The sequence below is a fragment of the Lissotriton helveticus genome, chromosome 3_1 (assembly GCF_964261635.1).
Source record: "Lissotriton helveticus chromosome 3_1, aLisHel1.1, whole genome shotgun sequence".
Lineage (NCBI taxonomy): Eukaryota > Metazoa > Chordata > Amphibia > Caudata > Salamandridae > Lissotriton > Lissotriton helveticus.
The window spans coordinates 412,179,819-412,204,712 of record NC_136061.1 but is presented as its reverse complement, the minus strand read 5'-3'; the positions used below and the strand labels follow the sequence as shown (position 1 = coordinate 412,204,712).

At 45.3% G+C, this 24,894-nt stretch overlaps 1 protein-coding gene across 1 annotated transcript in view; it reads right to left on the bottom strand.

The window, feature by feature from the left end:
- Positions 1 to 24,894, bottom strand: part of CDK15 (cyclin dependent kinase 15) — a 448,471-nt gene that overhangs the window by 239,053 nt on the left and 184,524 nt on the right. The window contains exons 7-9 of the mRNA XM_078680225.1: positions 13,456 to 13,579; positions 4,882 to 5,002; positions 2,913 to 3,006 (exon numbers count right to left, since the gene is read on the bottom strand). Coding sequence (XP_078536351.1) covers positions 2,913 to 3,006; positions 4,882 to 5,002; positions 13,456 to 13,579 — 339 coding nt within the window. The remainder of the gene's footprint in view (positions 1 to 2,912; positions 3,007 to 4,881; positions 5,003 to 13,455; positions 13,580 to 24,894) is intronic.

Here is a 24,894-nt window from a genome sequence, read left to right as displayed (position 1 = left end):
AATCAACCACGGTTTCTTAGAAGGAACCTGCCTGCAGCAGATGGGGACTGCCCCTGGCCGGTGAGCTAATTTCCTAGGAATCAGGGAATTGCCTAGGTTATGATTCCTTGTACGACATTATAAAGTCAATTGTACTGCAGACTCGCCCCCCTCCCCCTCTTCAGAGTATATTTATGCCCAGATTTATCCGGACAAGCTCACTGTGGTGTGGAGCATATCGACTTACTACTTGCCCGACGCCTTGCAGTTACAAGTGCCGAAAGGGGGGTCGACCCGCCCAGCTGGCGCACTGAGATAGGCTGTCTTTCTCTGGTCGAGAATTACAGCTCCAGTATTCCCTGTTTACCCTTGCTGGTGGCTGGGAAATTAAGTTCCGCAAGACACATACGGGACCTCCTTCATTCAAAAACCGAAGGGATGTAACTGATTAAGCCCATTGAGAACTCTTGGATAGTCGCCTGGCGGGGAGTTGGTAGACTTAAGCTACTCCTCAGTTATTCATTCCTTCGTACTGTGCTTAGGTTAGGTTCTCCGGGGGAGGCGTACTCCAGTAGCGCTAGTGGAGTAATGTTTAACCATACTGTTGGCATGGTACTTATTTGATAGGTTTTAAGCAACTTATGGCTTGGGAATCTTATAATGCGTTTACAGTACTACTCGATAACACTGTCAGTATATACATGGAACTTGAGAACCAGGATTACGAGTGTAGCAGTGCATTTCTTATGCTGGGGTTACACCTTCATATCAAGCCCGGGTGGCTGGTAAACAATGCTTGCATTTTTGTCATGACTGTGCCTGACTTTTCCATTTCTCTCCTGTTCATTAGTGTGCCCTGTCAAGGCGGAAGGGGTACTGGAGAGCCTGGTGGCAAAGAGGCACTGCTAACTGAGTTTGCCTGTACGGAGAGGGTCTTTTCCTTGACAGAAATGGCATGGTCAGGCATGATACCGCGGCCAGGAGCCTGGAATGTCGCGGCGACGCAGCTCAAGGGGGAATGGGGCCAAGTCGCGCTCAGCGAAGGGCCGCTTGCGTCACATCCGGCACCAAATGATTTCTGGTGAGGTGAGGTATCACAAAGAGGGACCCGGAACGGGGCCAAAGAGCCTGGAAGGTCTCGGTGAGGCGGCTCAAGGGGAAATGGGCCGAGTCGTGCTCAGAGAAGGGCCGCTTGTGGCACATTCCAGACTGAATGGTCTCCAGGGAGGTGATGTATCACAAAGAGGGAGTGCAGTTAGCATGCATTTGTACATATACCTGGATTAGGGAATGGGGGTCTTTCATTCAGAGCGCTGGTGGGGAAGGTGCCGGACCTGTGGGCCCTGGTCACCTTTGTGGTGGTAGAAAGACCGTGGAACAGTAAAATTGACCGACGGAATGGACGGGAGTCCGCCTTGCGTACTCCCTAGGCCAGCACTGAGGGGAGAGACGGTAAGCTCTCCGCTGTAAAATATGGCCCCGGCTGGGGAGGCTAGGGCGACAGGTCACGAGCCTCCTGGGTCCCTGGGCAACCTGGCGGTCTGTGGGCGGGCCCCTGGTTAGGACGGACAAGGATCAGAGGTTTGGGGCACACCCCTCATGGGCGCAGGTGGGTTGCACCTTGCGTGGATGCTCGGCAGGGAGGATGCGAGCTGGAAGGCCCCTAGTGCTGGAGGATCAGAATCTTGCCGAAGAAGAATATGAAAGTCAATAATAAAATTGTGTTGATAACTGTAAATAAGGAATTTGAAATGCCTTGTCATGTTTATGAAATGTCAAATATTAAACATGGCCGTTTTACACCCACGCAAATCTCTGTCGATGATTTAATGTGGGTTTCAGGTTATCAAGAGGGAGCGGGGAGCATGCTGGGGGATCCGGGTCCTATGACAAGCGCGAGCATCAATGAGCGCGCACTTAGGACCCGGCCCCCCGGCCCCCGCCCCTACCTCGTTAGATCAAGTGGCGGCCGGTCAGCCCTAAGGAGGCGACCGGCCTCTTAATACTTCCAGAGCACGAGGTGACGTGCTTCCGGTGGGGCAGAGGGCGGAGACTAGGGACCTATTTAGGGTCCTGGGGCAGGGACCACAGTCTCTTCGTCCTCTGCTGCACCGGACCGGCTGCGGGCTCATAGAAGCGTCCCCCACTTCCTTCCTTTAGGTTTTAACTCCCACCCACCCGTCCCTTTAGCTCAGTAGGTTGGAGGGGCGTGTTGCGGTAAAAAGACCTTGGCGGTAGAAAGACCTTGGAACAGTAAAATTGACCGACGGAATGGACGGGAGTCCGCCTTGCGTACTCCCTAGGCCAGCACTGAGGGGGGAGACGGTAAGCTCTCCGCTGTAAAATATGGCCCCGGCTGGGGAGGCTAGGGCGACAGGTTACGAGCCTCCTGGGTCCCTGGGCAGCCTGGTGGTCTGTGGGCGGGCCCCTGGGTAGGACGGACAAGGATCAGAGGTTTGGGGCCCACCCCTCATGGGCGCAGGTGGGTTGCACCTTGCGTGGATGCTCGGCAGGGAGGATGCGAGCTGGAAGGTCCCTTAGTGCTGCAGGATCAGAATCTTGCCGAAGAAGAATATGAAAGTCAATAATAAAATTGTGTTGATAACTGTAAATAAGGAATTTGAAATGCCTTGTCATGTTTATGAAATGTCAAATATTAAACATGGCCGTTTTACACCCACGCAAATCTCTGTCGATGATTTAATGTGGGTTTCAGGTTATCAAGAGGGAGCGAGGAGCATGTTGGGGGATCCGGGTCCTATCCAAAGCACTACTGTAATATTTAGCTGCTAATGGTGCTAACCCCACCCGTCACTAAGAAACTGCCAGGCCCCCTCCCATACATTAGGTGGGCCAATTAAAATGGTGCTACATCAATTGAGCTTTTGATTAAAAACACAAACACACTTGTGTTATCGATCTATCTCACTTACCAACCAGATTTTCTCCAACTGGTCTGTGATATTGCAAGACCCAGGTAATGCCGGACGGCCTTGAAGCATTTCAATTAATATGCATCCTGCGCCCCTAAAAAGTAAGGAAGGAGATAGGAATGTATTATACTTTTTAGTAGATGTTCATCTTGTAACGTAAAAGAAATGGGCCCCCCACATCATTCATAAATGTACTATACAAGTAACATTGCTTCTTGTAAACAGTTACTGACTTTGTATGTAATGAACACATGCGTTCTTTGGGTGTACTCGGTATTGTGTTGCTGCTGCCTTTCCCTGCACCACAAGTGGTTATCATGGTGTAGCAGAGATGCCATGCAAGGGCCAGGGCCACCTGTCCCCCACCCTGACTGGCCATTGGGGTTATCATAGAAACAAGCCAATCTGCTGTGATTCTCTCCAGTTGCAGCTCCCACACTGAATAGCAGCAGCAGCACTCCCTCCTTTATAAACTCCAGATATGGGTATTTGCCAGGTGTTGCAGTGGCAGGGAGGTGTTCTAGGTTAGACTTGAGGTCCATTGCTGGACCTGGATGGGTCTCAGCAACGCAGCTGTAGACTGAGCTGTGGCATCGAGGGTTATTATCAGAACAATATCAAGGGCTCACAAGAACTTAAAAAGTAAGGATACAATCCACTAAGGATGTCCATTGGCAGGGCTTGCCACCACATCAGAAAAGGTCTGCACTTTAAGATTTTAAGTGTTGCTGGTAAGGATTGAGGTGGCTTGGCAAAGCTTTGTTTAGGGGCCGGAAACTGGAGCAACAAAGAGTGGGTCAGATAAGAACAAGGGTCCATTACTACTGGAATTGTGGTTGGTTCGCAGAAAAAGCATTCCAGGATCATGAGGCCTCTTCCAATGTGATAAATAAGCATAAAGCAAAGAGCTCCTACCGTTGCCTCTCAACCCTCCAGTGACACAGTGTCTTTGGGTAATGTTTTAGAAATTAATTCTCCCAAAGTATAAACACTGAAATCATGCTCCAAACCCACATAGGCTTGGCGATCAATATAAAGTTAGGAAACTATTAGATAAGGAATTCTGTTTACAGCAGTTCCAATTCGCACCCTCTCATAACTACAGATTATTTCAATGGCAGCATTGGGCGGGTGTAAAACAAACTCAGGAATTAACGAGTAGAGAGAAAGTACCACTGGAGACAATGTTCTATAATAAGCATATTAAAAAAAGGACATCCTAGCTATACTTACATATACATTATTTACAACGAGGCAGACCACAAAGGTGCACCATTAACTAGGCAAAAAGACTTGAACACTAAGAAATCAGAAAAGTCATGGTACAAAATTTGGATAAAGACAGCCAAATTGTCCATATTTACACAACACACAAAAACATAGGATTTTAAGAAGGTGGTATTTCACATCTGCTAGACTCAAACCAATCTACGGGAGCCCAGACTTGTGTGGAAAGGCTGAGGTGAATTAGGCAGTATGAAACACACGCGGTGGTTCTGTAGTCACGTGCAGGGATCCAGTAAGGACTTTTTGACAAACATAAAGGACATTACTGGAGTTCACTAGATCTGGAACACGTGGTGTTATTGAGAGGTCCAGGCTATGGAAGTAAAACATGTACCCCAAAATTTAGACATCCCAAAAATTACCTCAATCAGTGTTCCCACATTTACTGGATTAGAGATGATGTTAAACCTCAGTTTCATGAGGCAACGTGTCCCCGCGACAAGGCTCCTCACAAAGCATCGGATATCAAAAATACAATACAATAAGTAAATGAGAAGGATTGAATGGACTCACTCAACAACTGAGTTCAAGATCAATGAAAAGTTAGAGGGTTATCTTACAGAATTAAAAAATAAATGGTAATGAACCAAAGCCGTAAGGAATCTCAATTTGATTGTAGTCTATTGAGGATGTTTCATGCCATGTCTCATCAGAGGCCTGTTCCAGGGAAGCCTGATCTTACCAGATATCCAGCTCTGAAGAGTAGTCAGTGGCTCCAAGAAGTACATCAGGAGGTCGGTACCAGAGCGTCACCACCTCGGTGGAGTAGGTCTGGCTAGGGATGGACTTGGCACGTGCAAGACCTGCCAAAGAACCAGAACAATAATACATCATGAACAGCAACATCAAAACAGGCAAACTCTAATAAGTGAAGAAGTCAGCATTATGTGAGTGTTGATGACCTGTTCTTAGTCTTTGTTTTTGAGACATGGAATGTTCAGAAGTTGTAACAAAGTAAAGTGCAAACCAGCATTCATCCGGGAGTTGAGTAACACTAAAGAAAAAACATTCTTCTAGAATTAGCTACGAATAATATTATTTATCAGTGATGATTTTACCTTTTTTTGTGTGAGTGTGGAAATGTTAGTCCAAAACTATTGAAATTCCGTTCCTTCTCCATCAGAAAAAATCACCTACTCTCAACACATTCAAATATGAATTACACATATCTTGACTGAAAGATAGTATCATTGAGTTATGCTCTTTTGGCCAGTGAACCTGACACAAGCTTTGCATTTCTGTATTGGTGGTCCCTGTATAACCTAATATAACCTGCAAGTACTCAGAGATTATTTCATTTTGGCTGATACTGACTGACCTATTCCTTGTATTGTATAATTACGTGTTTATATCTTCTATAGTAATAATTTAGCTTTTCTGTTCATGGAAGAACCTGCAACATATCCATGCATATCAAGTCATACTGACTTATTACAATTATATAGTTGCATATAAATTATTGCAAATATATTTTTACGGTTATACCTTGTGATTTTCTGCTAATGCAAGATCTTTTTTCCATATTTTTCAATATCACTGATACATTTTTCTGCTATTGCTTGTAACACTATATATTTCTACATAATGAAAAACATCTTTCTGTAAAGCAATCCAATGCCCTTGTTTTTGGTCTGTGCTATATAAATAATGTAAATAAAAACACAAAACAATTAGATAAAAGTTATAATCAATCAGTTTACGTTTTGTGTCACATAACTCAGCTCGTAAAAAAGATTTTGAAAAAACCTAACCTGATTTCATTATAATTAGATAAGTAATCTAAAAAATAAAAGGAAATTCTTTTGTAGGTCGTTTTAAAACAATTTAGGCCATCGTTATGAATTGACCACAGTTTTTATTCTCAAAACACAAATCAGATTTTTTTGGGTAATTCCATCAGAAGTAGGTGAAAGTGTAGCTGTAAAATGGCCCCGAATCCAGGGAAACATGCAGAACTTAAACTGTCAATCCCAATGTCTATGTTATTCCTCATTCCTAAACGCCTTTAGGGAATAACTCAAAATCCCCAGCAATGCCAGAATCTGGTATTACTGATCCATAAAATATTGATAATTTCTGGTCAGGTATTACTACTCGGAAATAAGGGCTAATTTTTACACTGGGAATGAGGTCAATTATGTTATGATTTTTGACAACTCACAAATTCAGCTGCATCTTCGGAGAGATGACTGACAGAAAGCACTGCGCCCAGTGTAAACAACACCAAACAAAAAAGGAAGGGTTCAGTGCTAAACAAGGAGATGAATAATTTTTGGGGTGATTATTAGAGGTTAAAGGCACTATTTTAATGGCTGGTCTATTTTAAAGTTTTAGATATAAATGCACAATTATTGTAAGGTACACCCTATTTACAATGCAAATCATGAACGATATATTTAATCATTGTGAATAATTAAGGTCTTTGCCAATGATTTTTAACCAGTGGTTTAAGAGGATCCTAGCAAGTACATAATGAGAAATGTAATATCACATGGATTTAGATACGGCACATTTCAGAGTCTGCGATACCTGCATGGATCCTTCCATTCAAATAGCTTAAGCGGCTTTAAATCCGTATGCAAAGTTTTGTGCAGTTCCATCCAGAGGTGAAAGTTATTGGGGGCAATGGTTCAAAAGAAAGTAGTAACGCCTACTGACTTAAAATATTTTGCTCTCCGCCACAGCAAAAACTGCAGGACAGAACTAAACAAAACTTGGCATGAAGCTTGACATTTACTCAAACTACCTCAGTACTTTATTTGCTGTAGTGTAAATCTCTTCAGTAGACTTTGTGGCATTTGTGTTACAAAAAGACGATGGTTGGCGTCAAAGGGTTAATCATACATAAAACTGTGTACATCTTGACAGTTTATCTATGGGTTACTGGCAGATCCAAGTTTTCAAGTCTTCTGAGGGTAACAAATTCTCTAGAAGAAGGGAAATTTTGTAATCCAATGCAAGATCCATGGATCCATGAAAGTTTAGAGGATCCAGACAATCTGATCTGATTAGCTATCAGCGGCTGTTTCTTTTTTTTGCAGTTGCCATCAGAGGATTCCACACACTGAATCCTGTATCCTCAAAAATAATGACACATGGAGTTTACGGGTACAGGGAAGGCAACACATGATCACAGTGAGAATGTGAGAGGGATCCCAAATGGATTCATACTGCCCCCTACAATTAGAAAAATGCTCTCCTTCGTTCTCCTGGGATTAGAATTTGGGTCTGTGGATCCCCAAATTTGTGGGTAATCAGCAAATTGTTCAGTATTTTTATTTGTCAAAATCCTGAAAAAAAACGAAAACATAAAATATCACAGTGCAAGTCTGCAGATGATTGGGTCACACGGAGGCTGAACACAGGCCAAGCCTTACACAGAGAGAGCATTATGCACTACTGAAGGCCATTCCAATGGCATGGGTTTGGTGCGGGGTCTCCATTCAGAGCCAATTATGCACAACCTAAGGCTTGCATCGCTGATTCAATGGTGCATGTGGCTGGCTGACTCATTGCACAAAGTCTGGTGAAAGGCAAATACTCGAGCTTCTTAAGCATGGTTGCAGGCAATACACAGCTAGTTCGATGCCAGTTGAGCTGGTTGGCACATGGATTGGCATAGGGCCCACCCAAAGATGATGCACAGCAGCCTGGAGGCATGGGGCTGTTCCCTGGCCTGGCCATAGGCTAGACCCTGTGCCCAAAGGCCTTAGAGGATGCTAAAAAAAGAATTACAAAAAATAGTCATCTACACCGGTTCTGCAGCGGCATTGTTGTGATGTGTAGTGGAGTAGGGGAGCCACACAGTAATTGGGCATATGACCTGGCGCAGGCCCCAATGTCAACCCCTGCTGTGCACGGGCAAATGCAATATGCAGAGGTATTTGACCCCACTGGACTTAGGGCACAAAGCTTGGCTGCAGGTTAGGGCCTATGACCTGAGGGGCCCAAAGTGTCAGTATCTTTTGCTACCAGCATGCATTTTGTGTCTTGCAATTTTAGTTTTTTTACATTATAGCTATCAGTCAGTGAATACTTAAGAGCAAATTTAGAGTGACGATGACAAAGTTTACTCTGTCGGATGGCTGCCGTTCGGAGGGACCTCCGTCTGCCAAATGTAGAGATGTCCGCCTGCCCCATGGACATTTCTCTACATTCACAGGAACCATTGTCATGGAAGTTCCTGACATTCTAGGAAAGTTTGACAGATGGTACCATTAGCCATGATGGCAGGCTGTCAAACCTTTTTGTTTTTCAAAAATAAACTCTATGTGGGAGCTTGTTTTTGAAAAACAAAAAAACTACTGACACCTCATACCTTGGTAGTTTTCTCCCAGGGTGTGGGGTGATTTGTATTTTTTTTCTGCCCCTCACTGCCAGAATGTTTCATGCAGTGATAGACAATGGCAAAAAGGAATTACATTGTCCACCCAAAATACTTGAGATCTGCCCGTCTCTAAATGCAACAAGCAGATGAGGGTTAGGCAGGCAGGGTACATTTGATGCAGTACCCTGTCCGCCAAACTCTAAATATCCTTATTCAGGCTCACAGCTTTTCCTAGTCAAGCCACACCATGCAAGCTGATCCTGCCTCTTCACTCCCTTGAGTTTACGTTCTATAGTACCCATACTTTTTTGCATGTAGACCACTGCCTCAGACTCAAAAACATTTCCACTACCAGTTTGTGTGAGCAAACACCACTTTAACACTTTGGTTTAGGAACGCCTCCACTCCCAGATAGAGGCAGGTAGTTTGAGTTACCAGGTAGTCATCAAAGCCTCCACTAGTATTCACAGTCACAACATCTCCACTTTCCATTAGAGTTGGGAAGCTCTTCACTAGTTGTTAGACAGACCCTCTAGTTTATTGTAAATATACATTCATAAGAAAAAGACACAAAGTATCCACATTTGTAATTATTAGCAAATTTCCAGAAAAGATGCAAGAATAGATTCTGCACTCAACCCTTTAGTTGGTACAACTCACTCAGTAATAACCCAGAAGGTCTTTCAATCAAGAAATAATTTATTATTTATTTATTTGTGAAATTTGATAAAGCGCGAACAAATGCCCGAAGGCGTCTCGGCGCTATAGTATTTGCATCAGGATCTCCACTGAGTAAGTACGTTAGAGAGGGACAGATTAATTGTTAAAAAGCCAGGTTTTTAAAAGTTTACGGAAGGACCAAAGAGTGGTGCAGCTTCGGATTGACTGAGGGAGAGTATTCCATAGTTTAGGGGCAGAAACCAGGAACCGACGGTCTCCCCAGGAGACCGACTTCGTGCGAGGCACCACTAAATCATTCAGAGTAGAGGATCGAAGAATCCGCGAGGGACAATAGAGGGTTAGTTGGTCTTTGAGAAACTGAGGTCCTTGTCCGTGGAGCGCTTTATACACAATACAAAGCGTTTTAAACTTGACCCTACTTCTAATGGGAAGCCAATGTAGTTTCCTGATGGTGTCTGTAGCAGACATGTGTTTAGGAATTCTGGCAATCAGTCTTGCGGCCACATTTTGTGTTGTTTGCATTTTATCAAGTACCCTAATCTGGGCGTTTGCAAAGAGGCCATTACAATAATCCAAAGTGGACAGCACTAGGGAACTTACCAGGGTTTTCACGGCAGTTTCAGGTAGGAACGGGGTTATTTTCCTGATTAAACGTAATTTATGAAACGCCGAGGAGGCTACCTGGTTAGCATGGGCAACAAAGTTGAGTTGGTCATCAAAGAGAACTCCCAGGTTTCTTACCTTGGGCGTGGACTTAGGCACAGTTCCAAATGGTCTAGGCCACCAATCAGGTGACCAACTTGGATTGAGTTGTCCAAAGATGACCACCTCGGTCTTATCCGATTTGAGCTTTAAGCAATTGGATGACATCCAGTCTCCAATTGCCAACATACCGTTCTTAAAACTCTCGGCCATTTTGTGTCCATTGTTTCTAATGGACAGGACCAACTGAGTGTCGTCTGCATATGAGGTAAGGCTCATCCCATGTGCTCGGATGGTGTTGGCTAGGTCCGACACATATATATTAAAGAGCGTCGGACTTAGGGATGAGCCTTGTGGTACCCCACATGGCAGAGACAGGTTAGTTGAATGTAAGGGTCCCAAGGTAACAGCCTGACTCCTGCCTGAAAGAAAGGAGGCCAGTAGATCTTTAGCTGCCTTCTGGATGCCCATTTTTTCGACACGGTCGACCAAGATGGAGTGGTCAACCGTGTCGAAGGCGGCAGATAAATCAAGGAGCACCAGCACTGCTGTTCCACCCTGATCTCAGATAACTCTAATGTCATCCGCTGCCTTGATCAAGGCGGTTTCAGTACCGTGGAACTTACGGAACCCGAATTGGGTGTCATCGAGTAGGTGGTGTTCCTCGATAAATTCGGATAACTGTGAGTTCATAGCTTTTTCTGCTACTTTTGCCAAGAATGGTAGACTGGCTATCGGTCGATAATTTTTCAGGTCAGCCTTATCCAGGTTGGGCTTCTTTAGGAGTGGTTTAAGGAGGGTTTTTTTCAGGATTTCCGGGTAAATCCCAGTTCTGAACATAAGATTACAGATGTGAGTGATGGCAGGTTTTAAGACGTCCATTACTGGAGGGAGAATATTGAAAGGACATGGATCTAAAGCTGATCCGGTTTTGATCGAAGAAGTAATTTCCGCTATTTGAAGCTCAGTAATGTCTTCAAATTGTGTAAAGAGAACCGCAGGGGGGGTGGAATGCGGAGTTAATGAGGAATTATTGATATCAGTTTTGGCTGAGAAAGCAGCATAGATATCGTTGACCTTTGTAAAGAAGAATGTGCCTAGTGCATCACAGAGGGCTTGGGATGGGGAGAAATGTAGGTCTGAAGAGTGTCCAGCTAGCTGCTTGGTGGTGTCATAGAGCTGTTTTGTGGAGTTCTTGGCTTGCTCTATGCGGTTGCTAAAATACTTCTTCTTGGCCTGTGTAATCATTACTTTGTACTATCATAACAATGAGGACAACAGCCCTGGAGCTCTGGAACTTTGATAACTATGCATGATTATTTTAAATCAGTGTACATCCTGGCTGCAGAGCTGTAGACTATAGAGGAAAAACGTCTTCTCACTTGATGAAGGATGGCCGGCATGATGGCTTGTAGCCGCAAAGAAGGTTGTAAGTTAGAATATTGTGGACAAAATATCATCTTACAGGAGCATTTTTGCCTAAATATCAACACAATGCTAAGTATATAGAGGTTAGTAAGTATAGGTTTACTATTCAACATTCAACCACCTTGAAGAATGCCAAGGCGGCCCGACTAGGGCACGACACGCCTATGGTGGGGTTGCTGGTCCGGGAGCAGGAGCTGGTGGCGGCAGCGGCTGACAACGCTGCCTGCACCAGCCTGCAAAGTGCGCTGGCATTGGGCTGTGGACGCGCTGGGACTCGGAAGTGTTTAAACACCTCCGGGTCACCAAGGAACTGGTTTATGCTGCCCCCCCTTTAAAAGGGGCAGCAGAGCGGCGCAGCGGTCTCTCTTCACCGCACTCCGCACCCAGCTGATAGACGCTGCCGGCTGCCCCTACGGGCATTTTCTAATCTGTTTACAGGCACATGAGCGCCAAAGCCAACAGGACAGCCCCTTGGGGGGAGGGTAGTTGTGGGTGTAGGGGTTTCCCGAGGTAGGGAACCTTGGTGGGCAGACAGGCCCCTTGCACAAGATCACTACGGGGTGGACCTCACTGGTGCACCAGTCATGATCTCACTCATAGGCTCAATGCAGTGTACGCAGAGACAATGAATAGTTTATAGTTAGGAATGGCTATGTACTAGAGTCTCCGTTAAGGTTAGCCATAACATTTGTAAATAATAATGTATGGAGTGTATTTGGTGTTTCTGCGTATTCATTTGTATAATGATATATGACATTTCTTATTATGTTTTGCGTGTAATAAATACGGCCGGGTTTTGTATGAACCCAAAGTTTTCTGAAAGGAATGTGTGGTGTGAGTCTCTGCCAAAGAGGGAGTGATGGGGGAGGGGGATCCATAGTTTTTATTTATTTATTTATATAGATTTTTTATTTATTGAAGTTTTGTATAGCGCTGGCTGGACCCGAGGGTATCAGAGCATTTCACAGCATGTACAGTTATGAGAGAAAAAATTTGGGCAAAGACGAGAACATAGAAAAGAAAAAGAAAACAAATAATCTGCAATTTACCAACTTAAGGGCCATGGACTGGCTCACAGGTTAAGGGGCTAGGACTCAGCAATACCTGACCTTAGAGCTGGCTAGTTAAAGTCACAGTTAAAGTCCTCATCCTGGGACCATCGCCCTCCGCCTGGGACGACTCCTGGTCGCCTCCTGCCCTGGGCACCGCTCCCAAGCCAACAGACCACGCTCACAACCTGGGCTTCATCCTGGACTCCTCCCTCTCGATGACCAGACAAGTCAACGCCGTCTCCTCGTCGTGCTTCAACACCCTGCGCATGCTCCGAAAGCTCCCTGTCAGCAGAAGGATCACGTTCAGGCTCCTTACCCACGCACACAAGTCTCTCCACAACCTGGGCCCCAAGTACCTCAACGACCGCCTGACCTTCTACACACCCACCCGCCAGCTACGCTCTACAAGCCTCGCCCTCGCTGCCGTACCACGCATCTGAAGAGCCACCGCTGGAGGAAAATCCTTCTCCTACCTGGCAGCCAAGACATGGAACTCCCTCCCCATCCACCTCCGGCTGACACAGGACCATCTCGCCTTCAGGAAACAACTCAAGACCTGGCTGTTCGAGCAGTAGCGGACCCCCTCCCCCAAGCGCCTTGAGACTCTTCCGGGTGAATAGCGCGCTATACAAATGCTATGATTGATTGATTGATTGACAATATTGTGGTACTCTATATTTTACGTAGGAAGATATTTCGATAAAATACCACAGAGAAGCACGATGAGTGTCAGTTGCCACTGGCAGGGTGTAGGATGGACTCCTCAGCCTTGAATTGTTGTAGGGTACCACATTGCAGCACCTGCGGCTAGTAGAGTTTGAAGACTTCAAGTGGTGCTACAAGAGTGAGTCTCTCCCAGGTGATTGGACGGCTGACTTCTTGTTCCATCATTAGTTAGTTAGTGTATATATTTTGCAGCTGTGTGTCTGAACAGTTTAACCTGAGTATTTTTGAAAAACAACAAATGCACCTCAGATAATGTAGGGAGACCTTCCCTCTCTGCAGTAGGTGGATCCTGGTTCTGAAACATTCATGGGTATAATCTGTAAGTCTGACAGTGTCTTACCAAAGTCTGCGAGCTTGAGCTCCCCCAAGTAGCTGATGAGCAGGTTCTGGGGTTTCAAGTCCCGGTGCAGCACATGCTGGCGGTGGATGTAGGCCAGGCCTCGCAGCAGCTGGAACATGAAGAGCTGGCAAAGGAAGCAGAGACCATGAACACATCTGCATTGTTTGTTAGGTCGTCAGATGAGATGTATTATGCACATGAGCACAGTGCATTATGGGTGCAAACGCATTCTTGGATTATTGATGAACTCCACCCCCTTCATGAACTTGCTCCTCCCTTGATGTTAGTTTACAAGGCTTAACACGTACTTACAGATGCAATCACATGACAATATGAACTGGGGAACCTAGTGCACGTTGATAAATATGTTTTTATGAGTGGGTTTATATGTCGCTTCGTTCTGAATCTAAACCTGTTTTTTTTTTATAAAGACCTTTATTGACAAGCATCATCTGCATTACAAATCAGCTTACTGCCTACAACCACTACGGGGCCGGCATAGCGTCACCAACAATGTTTGAATACCGGTTGTGGTAGGGGGATAGGGGAGTACACAGCAAGCCGCCTACAACCCATCCGGGCCGGCCGCGTAAGATGGAGTGTTGAAGTATGGAGGCAGTAATAGCGTTAAGGACAAAGGTCATGCTTTTAGACATTAAACAAACTAATTAAGGCATGCACAAGGTACCAGTTCCATCCTTAAAATTACATGTGATAAAGGAAAGACTAAATAAAATAAAGCGTCCACTGTTAATTGGAAGACATGGCCGCTGAATAAAAGGGGTCTATGACCTATGCCTTTTCGTAAGTCACTAAAGACAAGAGTTGTGTGACCTGAGGGGGGGACCGCATTAGGATGCAGATGGTGCATCATCTAGGGCGTCTATCGTGTGATCTGGAGCGTGCTCCAAACGATATACTTGCAATGGGCTCCAGATGTCTCTTGGGCGCGACATGGGGGGTTGAAGTTCCGCATATATATGGAGCTGTTCCTGACAGTATATGAGATCCCGGAGCCAGTCCTTAAATTTAGGCGCCCTACCTCTTCCCCATTTGCAGGCTATTTTCCTCTTAGCAACCAGGAGCGCTATGGAGGTGTATTTCCGCATTTTTGCGGCAATAGGTTCAGTGTATCCTAACAAGGCAGTGAATGGGTCCGTGGGGACGTGCAGGCCGGTCATGAGGTCCAGGGCGACAAGTACTTCCGCCCAATAACGTTGAATAGGTGGGCAGTCCCAAGCCAGGTGTCTGAAATCGGCTCCCTCCCACCCGCAGCGATCGCAGCGGTCATTATCGTGCAGTCTCAGCTTAAACATCTGTACAGGTGTGTAGTATAACCGGTGTATGTATTTGTAGCGTATGATTCGAAATCTACTACTAGCAGAAATGTCCCCAGTTTGTGTATAGCAATATGCCCACTGTTCCTCAGTAATGGGATGTCCCAACTCCTCCTCCCACCTACTCTGAGCCGCAGTTGGTCCGTATTCTCTGTTTGTCTGTGCGGATCGGTAGAGTTTCGAGAGGACATGCGCAGGGGCCTCTTGTTGCAGCAAAGCATGTAGTGGGGGCATCACAGGAGGCTCCAGGGGAAAGGTGGGTGTGACAGTTTTAACATCCTGTCTGAGTCTTATATAATAAAAAGTTCTAGGGGAGTGGGGATGATGTGCTTAAAAAATTCATTGCTGGTACTGAACTTCCCCGCAGTGTACAGGCTCCCCCAGGTGTGTAAGGATAGCTTACAGAGGAGACGACGGCAGCCACCCTCCTGTGTGACCGGGATATGCTGTCTCCCGAAGAGGGGCAGGAGGGGGGAGTACATTAACGTGCAATGGGTCAATTTGGCCAGGCCATGCCATGCGCTGACAGTGCATTGCACAGTAGTAGATGCGGTGTGTCTGGGGACCGCCGACGTACTGATGTAGGCTGTGCTGGGGACGGGGCGCATGTAACCATCTTCAATCGCCAGGTGAGGCATGAAAGGGGGGGTTTCATCCAATAAGCAGCATAGTGTGCTTGTGCACAGCTAAAATATAATTCGATGTCTGGCACCGAGAAGCCCACCGTGGAAAAGGGGCGTGTGAGTACTTCCCACTTAAGCCTAGCTTGCTTCCCCCACCATACCAATCGAATGAGTTGAGTCTTAAGTGCAGAGAAAAAATGGCGGCTGGGGGCGTATGGGATGTTTACAAATATCTAAACCTGTTTATGATATGTAGACGTGTGTATGTAGCTTCTTATGTCCAACTGTCTTTCCATATGTTTCATGTGAAATGTAGTTGTTGAACTTTGAATTTATATTTCACTTTGCTATGTACCTCTGTAGCGTACTTATGTATATCTTAGGCTAAGGATACATCTTTCTACACATCTCTTCGTCCATTTTACTGTACTGCTCTCTCAAGGTGAAATATTTTCGTACTCACTATAGAGAAATTCAAAATAAGCAAGTAAATAAATAAACAAGGCAGGGGAACCTGTTATTTTTCTTGTTAAAGTTGTGGGTAGGATTAGTGCTATTGTCAAGATTTGTGGTACGTTGAGGTTTAGCCTTGCAGCTGTGTTTAGAGTTAGTTTGGGCATGTTGGATACAGGTTTTGGTTGATGTAAGGGTTTCGTTAGCATCAGTGCTACACTTACAGATAAGGTGAAACTTCATGAAGATGGGGACAATAAAGGGACTTCCACTTTTTTCCTCTACTGATGTTCTCTTGACTCTCCTCTTCCTCCCAGGGCATCTTTTACAGGAAGGGCAAAAGCGGTGTTTCCAACAGTGGAGCCACTCCCGGCTCTGCCATTGAAACTCCTGTATGGCAGCTGTGAAGTGACTGAAAAGACATTAGACGGTGCCCATTTTAGGGCAGCCTTTCTGGTTCCTATTCAACTGGCGTCCATTCTGGGTAATGGTGCCCTTGCAAAGGAAACTGAGCATATGTTTCTGGCATGCTAATAGAAGCACGAGAGTGTGCCAGAGACATTTTGAATGAAAGTCCTGGAAAGAGGGTACATTTCCAGGACCCATGTTTGCCCAGGGATGGTGAGGAGATGCGGACATATCAAATGAGTCATGCAAAAAAGAGTTCTAGAAATAACTGATGCATTGAAGGAGTGGGTTGATGGTGAGTCATGAGGTCCGGAAGCCACCACTGGGTTTGTTTTCTCCTGAGTGGCTCCTGCCATGCCAGCCGAAGCCGCTTTAGATGAATGAAGTGGAAAACTTTGTTAGTTCTTATTAATACAAAGTAGTGAAGCAGGCCATTGCATCCATGGTTTGAATTAAGCTTAGCGTTATGTCAAAGACCGCTGCAACCTAAGTCTCTACCACTTTTAGACCGCAAACCTGAAGCTTTGGTTCATTCTGCTGTTGACCAAAGCCAAATACTCAGTTGTTAGAAAGCATTTTAACATGAAGAAAGTACTTTTACCTTATTTAGGTACAAGAGAACTCTATTCTGCAAAGTCACTCATTTAAGGATGGGCAAGCCGGGGCCATGTTTGAAGGGCCTGCTCGGCAAACCTTTTTGTTCCGAGAAAAAAAAACTCCCAAAGAAGGAGTTTGCTTTACCTGGACAAAACATAACCAACGCGTAGGGAGTTTTCTCCCTGTGCATTGGAGCCATTCTGAATTTTCCTGCCCATGTCTTCATTCCACACATCGTGGGCATAGGAGGTCAGTCATGGTCGCCCCCCTGTGCATTGGAGCCATTCTGAATTTTTCCTGCCCATGTCTACATTCCACACATCGTGGGCATAGGAGATCAGTCATGGTCGCCCTGACTGTATTCAGGTGGGACGACGGTCACTTTGAGTTGGTGGCTTCTTGGCAAGCCGGCCACCAAGACAGAGTTTTACACTGGCAGAGCCAGGAAGCAGCACGCTTCCTTTGAATCTAACTAGAGTGAGGGAACCTCATTTGGTGGAGTGGGAGCACCATTGATTTAAGGCAGCACTTCCGCTATGCGAACCTCCATATGAAGCTTTCTGTGTTGCTGAATGGCGTGCTGATGTGTTAAACAGATTTCTTCAAAAGTCAACTATCCAATGTCAACCAAAAGGCAATGGTGATCACATACAGTTCAGATTTTTGGGGAAGTGATAAGCTTTTTACTCCTGTGATCCTTTTATTGTTGTGGTGCAGCCCTCCCTGTGAACAGCTCAAGGGGCGGGCCCCTGTACACTTTAGAAGTGGTTCATGATGTGACGCAACAGAGGGTGGCAGTCTCTAACAGTTGGTACCTGTAATAATGCCCATACCCCAAACGCCTTATTAAAAATAAAGCACCTGCTCTTTCTCGTTGAGGTAAATAATGTGACCCCTCTTGTCTCCACCCAGGTCCTTACATTGTTCTTTACAGACCAGTAAGACCATTAAAATGCCTATGACTTCCCGATATAGCAAATTAGATTAAGCTGGCTCAGCGAGTTAATGTTCGCTTGTAACACGCACTATCATTTGAACATGAGCACTGCTTTAAATGGGACGCTACTCACTGGTACGGAGTACCTGCACTTTATTATTTTTCGCCCCTTGAGTATCGGAACTTCTCCTAGGACAAGGAGAGTACCGGTACTCATGGGCGCCTTGCCTAGACACAGGTGGTGTCACGGATTTTCTCGTGCCTCGGTAGCACTTTTCACAAGACCTGCTCTGATTCTGCAATCCTGAGCTGAGATCGCACATGAGCGCCAGAACAGCAGCTCTTGTCATCCGGACACAACAATCTTGTCATGCTTCTCTGCAACTCTTCCAGCAGCGGTGAGGCAGCAGGGTGTTTTGTTTACCCTTTGATCCTGCACAGTAGGAGTTGAGAGTCCACCTTAAAACTAAAGGACGAGGGCGTAGGGCGCATTCTTCAGGGCAGTACAGCTTTTTAGCATGCCATTGTTTTAAATGACTGTAAATGGTAGTTCATCAACAATTTAAATTAGGCATTTTTACTTGAATATACATTTTTACCCTTGCCGCCAATTTTATGATTACCTTCAAATAAAAAAACACCTTAAAGGCAACACCATTTTTTGGGGTTTGGTCAGGGGAGGGAGCATGCCTGTTCCTGTTTCTGTTCAGGAAAATGTGGTACCCAGCCCAGGACACCCGCATGTGTGTGCTGCTTGCCGTGGGATGATCTGTAGGGATCCGCAAGCACTTCATTCTTAATCCGTTGCTAGTCACGGCTGCCGTCCCGGAAACCTTGCTCCCGCAGGTCTGTCGCCCCCGAGTATGAATGGATGGTGGGGGGGAGAACATGAGAGGCTGGGGAGCTGGTCTTGTCGCTCTTCTCAGTTCAGGTACGAAACCAGCTGTGGTGCTTCGTCACCAGATTCTGTTGCAGGTGCAGTCAAAGCCCCAGGTTTTTTTTGGTACATAATATTGGACCATTTGAAAAAAAGGTGGCAGTTCACAGCTTGTGAAGTCACACAGACTTTCGCCTTGGGTGACATCTAGAGACATGCATAAGGCAGGCAGACACTGCTTGGCCGTGCGTGGAGAGGTGAACTGAGCCCAGGGAACTCTGCCCAGGGCTGGCCGTTATCATCAGAGGGTGCATCACTAACATCCGCCTCGTACTTCTTATCGGGATTGCCACCAAAGCTTTCTTTTCTATTTCCTTTCCCACACGTTGTGTAATTATCTGCATGCTTCTAGTCACGTCAAATTTCTTGAAACAAAAGGCTGTCACCTTGAGGGTACTGGTGTGTGTGTGTAAATAATGGTCAAAGAAGAAATGTTGTGCTGTTCCTCAAGTGAGAGGAGTTTAAAGAGTCAACCTAAGGCTGGAAACTACTGAGTCTCAAAGAGATCTACAGTTGGAAATCCATTTGTTGGATTTGAATGCCCTCACACACCCTTTCAGGTGTCATGCTTCATCATATGGGCTACTCCTCATTGGGTCGGCGGTGCAATACCCAACGGGCTCACCTCAAAGAGGGGCACTTTAACGGAGATCTTCTATCCAACAGCCGTATGGTGAAGTGTGGGTGTGGGGCCAGAAGAGTGTAGACGTGATAGTAAGTTTAAAAGGGGGCTGGGGCTACCTGAAATAGATTATTTTGTATTCTGGGAGCCTCCTGCCCTAATTAAAAGCAGTGAAACCGGCACTCATTGGAGTATAATGTCTCCTACTTGTGTGTCAGTTTGTGAAAGATAACGGTCAACATGTTTCTCGCGATTCTTCAGGACCAAGAGAACGGAAACTATCTACACTATAAAACTTTGGAAGGTTCATCAAAATCACAGTAGAAAAGTGTCTAATGTGTCAATATACCTGCGATGATCTGGATCTACCTAATTGTGTCAAGTATCCAGGCTTCAACAGTATCCGGTGGTCAACACATCAGGCTTTTGCTCCCATGTATGTTTGGGTTTTTTCCCCCCTGTGTTGTGCTTCATGACCTACCCATGCCACCGAGTCCGGGAGGTGTAAATAATGGAACATCCCCGCTTCCGAACCCCCCACAATTAAATATTGTGTCTCTTAGCCCCAGACGCGGCACGGGACCCTGTCAGGTAAGGTTTCTTTTTCTATTTATTTTAACCCCTCCCGCGTGACCCTCCCCCGCGACCCTACCCCACCCCCCTCCCCCGCCCCCCTCCCCTGCCCCCCTCCCCCTCCCCCCTCCCCCGCCCCCCTCCCCCGCCCCTCACCCGCAAGTATTGCAAGCCGCAACTGGTATTTAGTGCATTTAAACCGCTTGTTCGTATAGGAAACCATGCATAATCCAAATGCGACAGGCAACTCCATGGAATCCCTTAAACTTTCAGACAGTTCTAGATTTTAGCTGGTAATGCTTTTGCATGCTGGGACTTGTAGTTCCCCTTTCTCATTATAAGTAAGGGTTTCTAAAAATTCCAGAATGCAAAGTTTTGATGGCAAAATTCAGAGACAGTATTGAACATACCCTTGTTAGAAAAATGCTTTATAAAGGATTATTAGGGCCATAACTTCCGATTTTCTTACAATGCACTTAGATTTGTTGCATATAAAATTTGGAAAGGCTGAAAACCTAGCCCCGCCCCTGGCTCCACCCCTAATCCTGCCTCACACTCCACACCGAGTCTACTGCTCCTTTTGGTGAGCACCTGCACTTATTATTTTCCATTTAAAGCACTACACATGAGGACTTTGATTCCAGCAAGGCCAACTCGGCCTTCCATGGTTTACATGTTGAGTGCCTTAAATCGGGCCTAGGTAACAGCTGTTTGATATTAGTTAGAAATGGCAGAAGTGCACACTGAAGCTCTGTTTAAAAACACAAGTTATATTTATCATTACTTACACAGAGGAAGGGGATAGATTACTCCTGTAGTAGGAGTACCAGATACATAGATAAGGAAGAGACAGGGCGTGAATGGGAATAAGCAGAGCTCTCACCCAGAGGCACACACAGTGTGACATATGTAGAGTAGGGTGACCAACCGTCCATACATTTCACAGACCGCCCGTTATTTGGGCCTCTTGTCCATGAGGAATTTTTTACGGACGCCTTTTGTCCGTAATTTCGGCCATTAGAGCGAGCTGTTGCCCTGCCAGCAGGTTGAGAGTTCTTTAACTCTCACTGCAGGGGGCAGCTCACGCACCTGCGGTGATCTTAAGGGCCTGTATCAGCCCTACCCCAAGTCCGTGCAACCAAACCTCTCCCCTCACAGCCTCAGAATGCACCAATCAGCATTTTTTTAACCCCTTTGGAGCTGATGACAAAGCCAGCTCGTCAGCAACGTTACCTGCGCTGCGCGGATGATGAGCTGGCTTTGTCATAAACAAGCCATTTTTAAAATTTTAGCGCACAGCGGGAAAACGCGGTAGCGCGGTAGGGGTTAAAGTCTCACTCTCGCTTAACTATATGTTTAGGTAATACAGTGCCACATTTCAGATAATGTGCATTTTACCAAACTGGGACAACAGAAATGGGGAAAGTTACATATCATTTTTAAAGGGACCTTCACATAAATATGACATTTTTTCTACCGATGATTTTGGGACATGAGTGGCAAATCGCTAATTTTAACACACGTTTGGCCTATATCACTGGGGAATACAAAGGAATGGCAGACAATTCGATATCATGCAGGAGGGATGGGCGTTCTCTTCCAATACAATGGTGAGAAATAGTGCATTTGAAAGTACACCCGACTGCTTATTAATTGCCTAAACTTGATAGGATGTAACAAGACAATTTTACAGAGTGTTGAAAAGGGCCAGGGATTCACTTCCTGCTAGAAATAAGGTAAACGTGTAATGAATAGTCCATTTTATTGGAGGAAATTTTGTCCTGAATTTAGACCTCCTGTGCTGAATTTTTGTCCTGAATTTTGACTCTTTGTCCTGAATTTTTACACTCACCGTCCTGAATTTGCATCCAGGCCAATTGGTCACCCTAATGTAGAGCTAGAAAACATATGTATATAAGTACATACAGGTATTCATAGAGCGGAAACCCTACAAAAGTCAGGCTTGGTGTTGTTTTTTATTAGCAGTTTCACATAGAGCGAACTCGGCCCGAATGTACTGGAGCTCTTTACTTGAGCACCAGTTACATTGCACAAGAACACTTTTTTTTTAAGGCACGGGGAGATTAAGTGGTCTGCCCAGAATCACAGGATGTGGAGCCGACGCCGAGACTGGAACCCGGTTCCCCAGTTGGCAACTCTCCACCCAGGATTACCAAAGTGGCTGCACCTTTTGATTGATCAGTGTCTGAAAGATGTAATTCCCAACAGAGCGGAATGAGTGGCCTTAGTCAGCCTTTTTATTGGTTCAAAGATAAGCTTCCTGCTGTCAAGGTTAAAGGTCTCCAAGAGTAAAATTGTCCTTCCAGGAGCCAGACATACAATTTAAAGCCCTTCCCGGCGCCAAAGTACATTTAGCCCCCGCCCCACCCTACTCCAATTGAAAGGTTGTGCTCGTTTGTGCCACTTCTTTTTGTAGCACTCACTGCTCTTTGGTGGCAGCAAAAACAGATGATCATAAATCGTCTATGTAGACAAAATACAAACAATTGATCTTTGCGCTGTAATAGCGCCCTGACTACGGGGAGGAACCATAGCAATCTGTAGTAAGGCGCTACAGACAGTAGGCTGGATGGAGTGACATATTCCTCTCACAGGTAGAATACACCTGTGAAGAGTGGGCAGCAAATGAACTAACACACTGACGCACGACCCCTGTGCCCTACGTGGCAATCCTTTCTATGGCTTAACATACCTAGAACTGCACAACAGTGTGCACCGACAAGGTTTACACCCTGTTCTTGTAACAATATGGATGCTACGAACACTTTATTCTATTTATGAGTCAATGTAAAAAAACACAGTTGAAAGGTATGGGGAAGAATGACCCCAGGGTCCTCGCACGTCCTTAAAATAAGCTCGTCGGATCATTCGCTGGTGAATGGAACAAAACGTATTTCACTGAACAGGCTCTGCTCACTAAGGGCCATATGTATCAAGCGAATTAGCATTCGCAAAGGCCGAAATTCTGCGAATTTCGGCCTTTGCGAATGCTAATTTGACAAATGGTATGTATCAAACATGTTTGATGCAAAATAAGGAATAGCAAAATTTGCAATTCCTTATTTTGCGATTGCACTTAAGGAATCGCAAATTTTGCGATTCCTTAAATGCAATGTATCAAACAAAAAATATTCAAAAAATGCCATTAAGGATTCGCAAATTACCACCAACTTCTAGTTGGTGGTAATTTGCGAATTCTTTTCAAAAATCTTTTTTCCAAAAAACAAAAGGTGCCACATGACGCCCATACATGCCCTTAGGGCATGTATGTGCGCCATATGCCCCCAAATGTCTTTTTCAGGGGTGCAGCAGGGTGTTCTTGAGACAACCCTGCACCCTTGAAAAAATTCCTAATTTGCGATTAGCTAATTGCTAATCGCAAATTGCCCCTTCATTCCTATGGGCCTCCTGGCCCATAGAAATCAATGGGTAATTTGCGATTAGCAATTTGCTAATCGCAAATTAGGAATGGTAAGGAATCGCTATTAAATAGCGATTTTGTACATACATACCGTTTTGCGAATTCCAAATAGCGATTCCTTAAAATTCGCTATTTGGACTTCGCAAAACGGAAGTATGATACATATGGCCCTAAGGGCCATATGTATCAAGCCTTTTGTGATTCGCAAAGGTCGAAATTTGCAGAATTTCGGCCTTTGCGAATCGCAAACGGCCTTTTTGCATGTTTTGAGATGTATGAAACATTCCCAAAATAAGGAATTGCAAACTTGTGCGATTCCTTATTTTTCCATAGCATTTAGGGAATCGCAATTTTGCGATTCCTTAAATGCTATGTATGTAGCATTTTTTGCTTGCGAATTGTGGTTAAGAATTCGCAAATTACCACCAACTTGTAGTTGATGGTAACTTGCGAATTCTTCCAAAAATGCACAATTTGGCATTTTTAAAGGTGGTATGTGATGCACACACATGCCCATAGGGCATGTATGTGTGCCATATGCACACACGTTCTTTTCAGGGGTGCAGCAGGGTGTCTTTGAGACAACCCTGCACCCTTGTAATAATTCTCAAATTGCGATTAGCAAATTGCGAATTCGCAATTTGAGAATTATTTTGCATTCATTCCTATGGGCCTCCTGGCCCATAGGAATGCATTGGAAATTATTCCTTAATTGCGAATTCGCTAAATGCGAATTTGCAAATAAGGAAGCTTAAGGAATCGCAAATAAAAAGCGATTTTTTTCATACATACCATTTTGCATTTCCTAAATAGCGTTTCCTTAAAATTCGCTATTTAGGAAATGCAAAATAGTTTGATGATACATATGGCCCTAAGAACCTACATCTGGCCTGCTGAGAACTGTGAAAATGATATGGAGACATTTACAAGTCACTCCGACAGGACTCATATTACATTTATCCTATATCTTATCACATTTTATCTGAACATTAACTCTTTATCACCAGGACTTAAACCTAAATAGGTGTTAAATACCCAGGGCCTCATTTATGAGGTTTTGGCACAGGGCAGCGCCGCAGGGAATCTTGCAGTGCTGACATGCGTCAAAACAAAAGGGCAGGAACGCGCCGAATCTATGAGATATGGTGCATTCCTGTCCTTTTCCCCTGCTCAGGCACACAATGTGCTGCCTAGCGCCAACACAGGCACCCGTGCACAGACGCGCAACACCCATAGGGTTGAAAGGGCTTGCGCCCCCCGGCCCCCCATCGTGTGTGTCAGCCTGGACTGCTGCATCTCAAGCTACTGTGGGCGCAGCTGGGCATTGTCTGGAGTCTTATCTCCGGCACACCCGAGTTTTTCACAGGTCTTTAAAGACCATTTGCATATTTACATACGTTTGGAAACTGGTTACCGAGGGTTCGTTTTTTTCTGGTTCCAGTACCCCTGGGCCCCCACTCTCCCTCTTCCTTACATTTGCCTTTTACATTTACTGCTGTAGTGTGAGAAT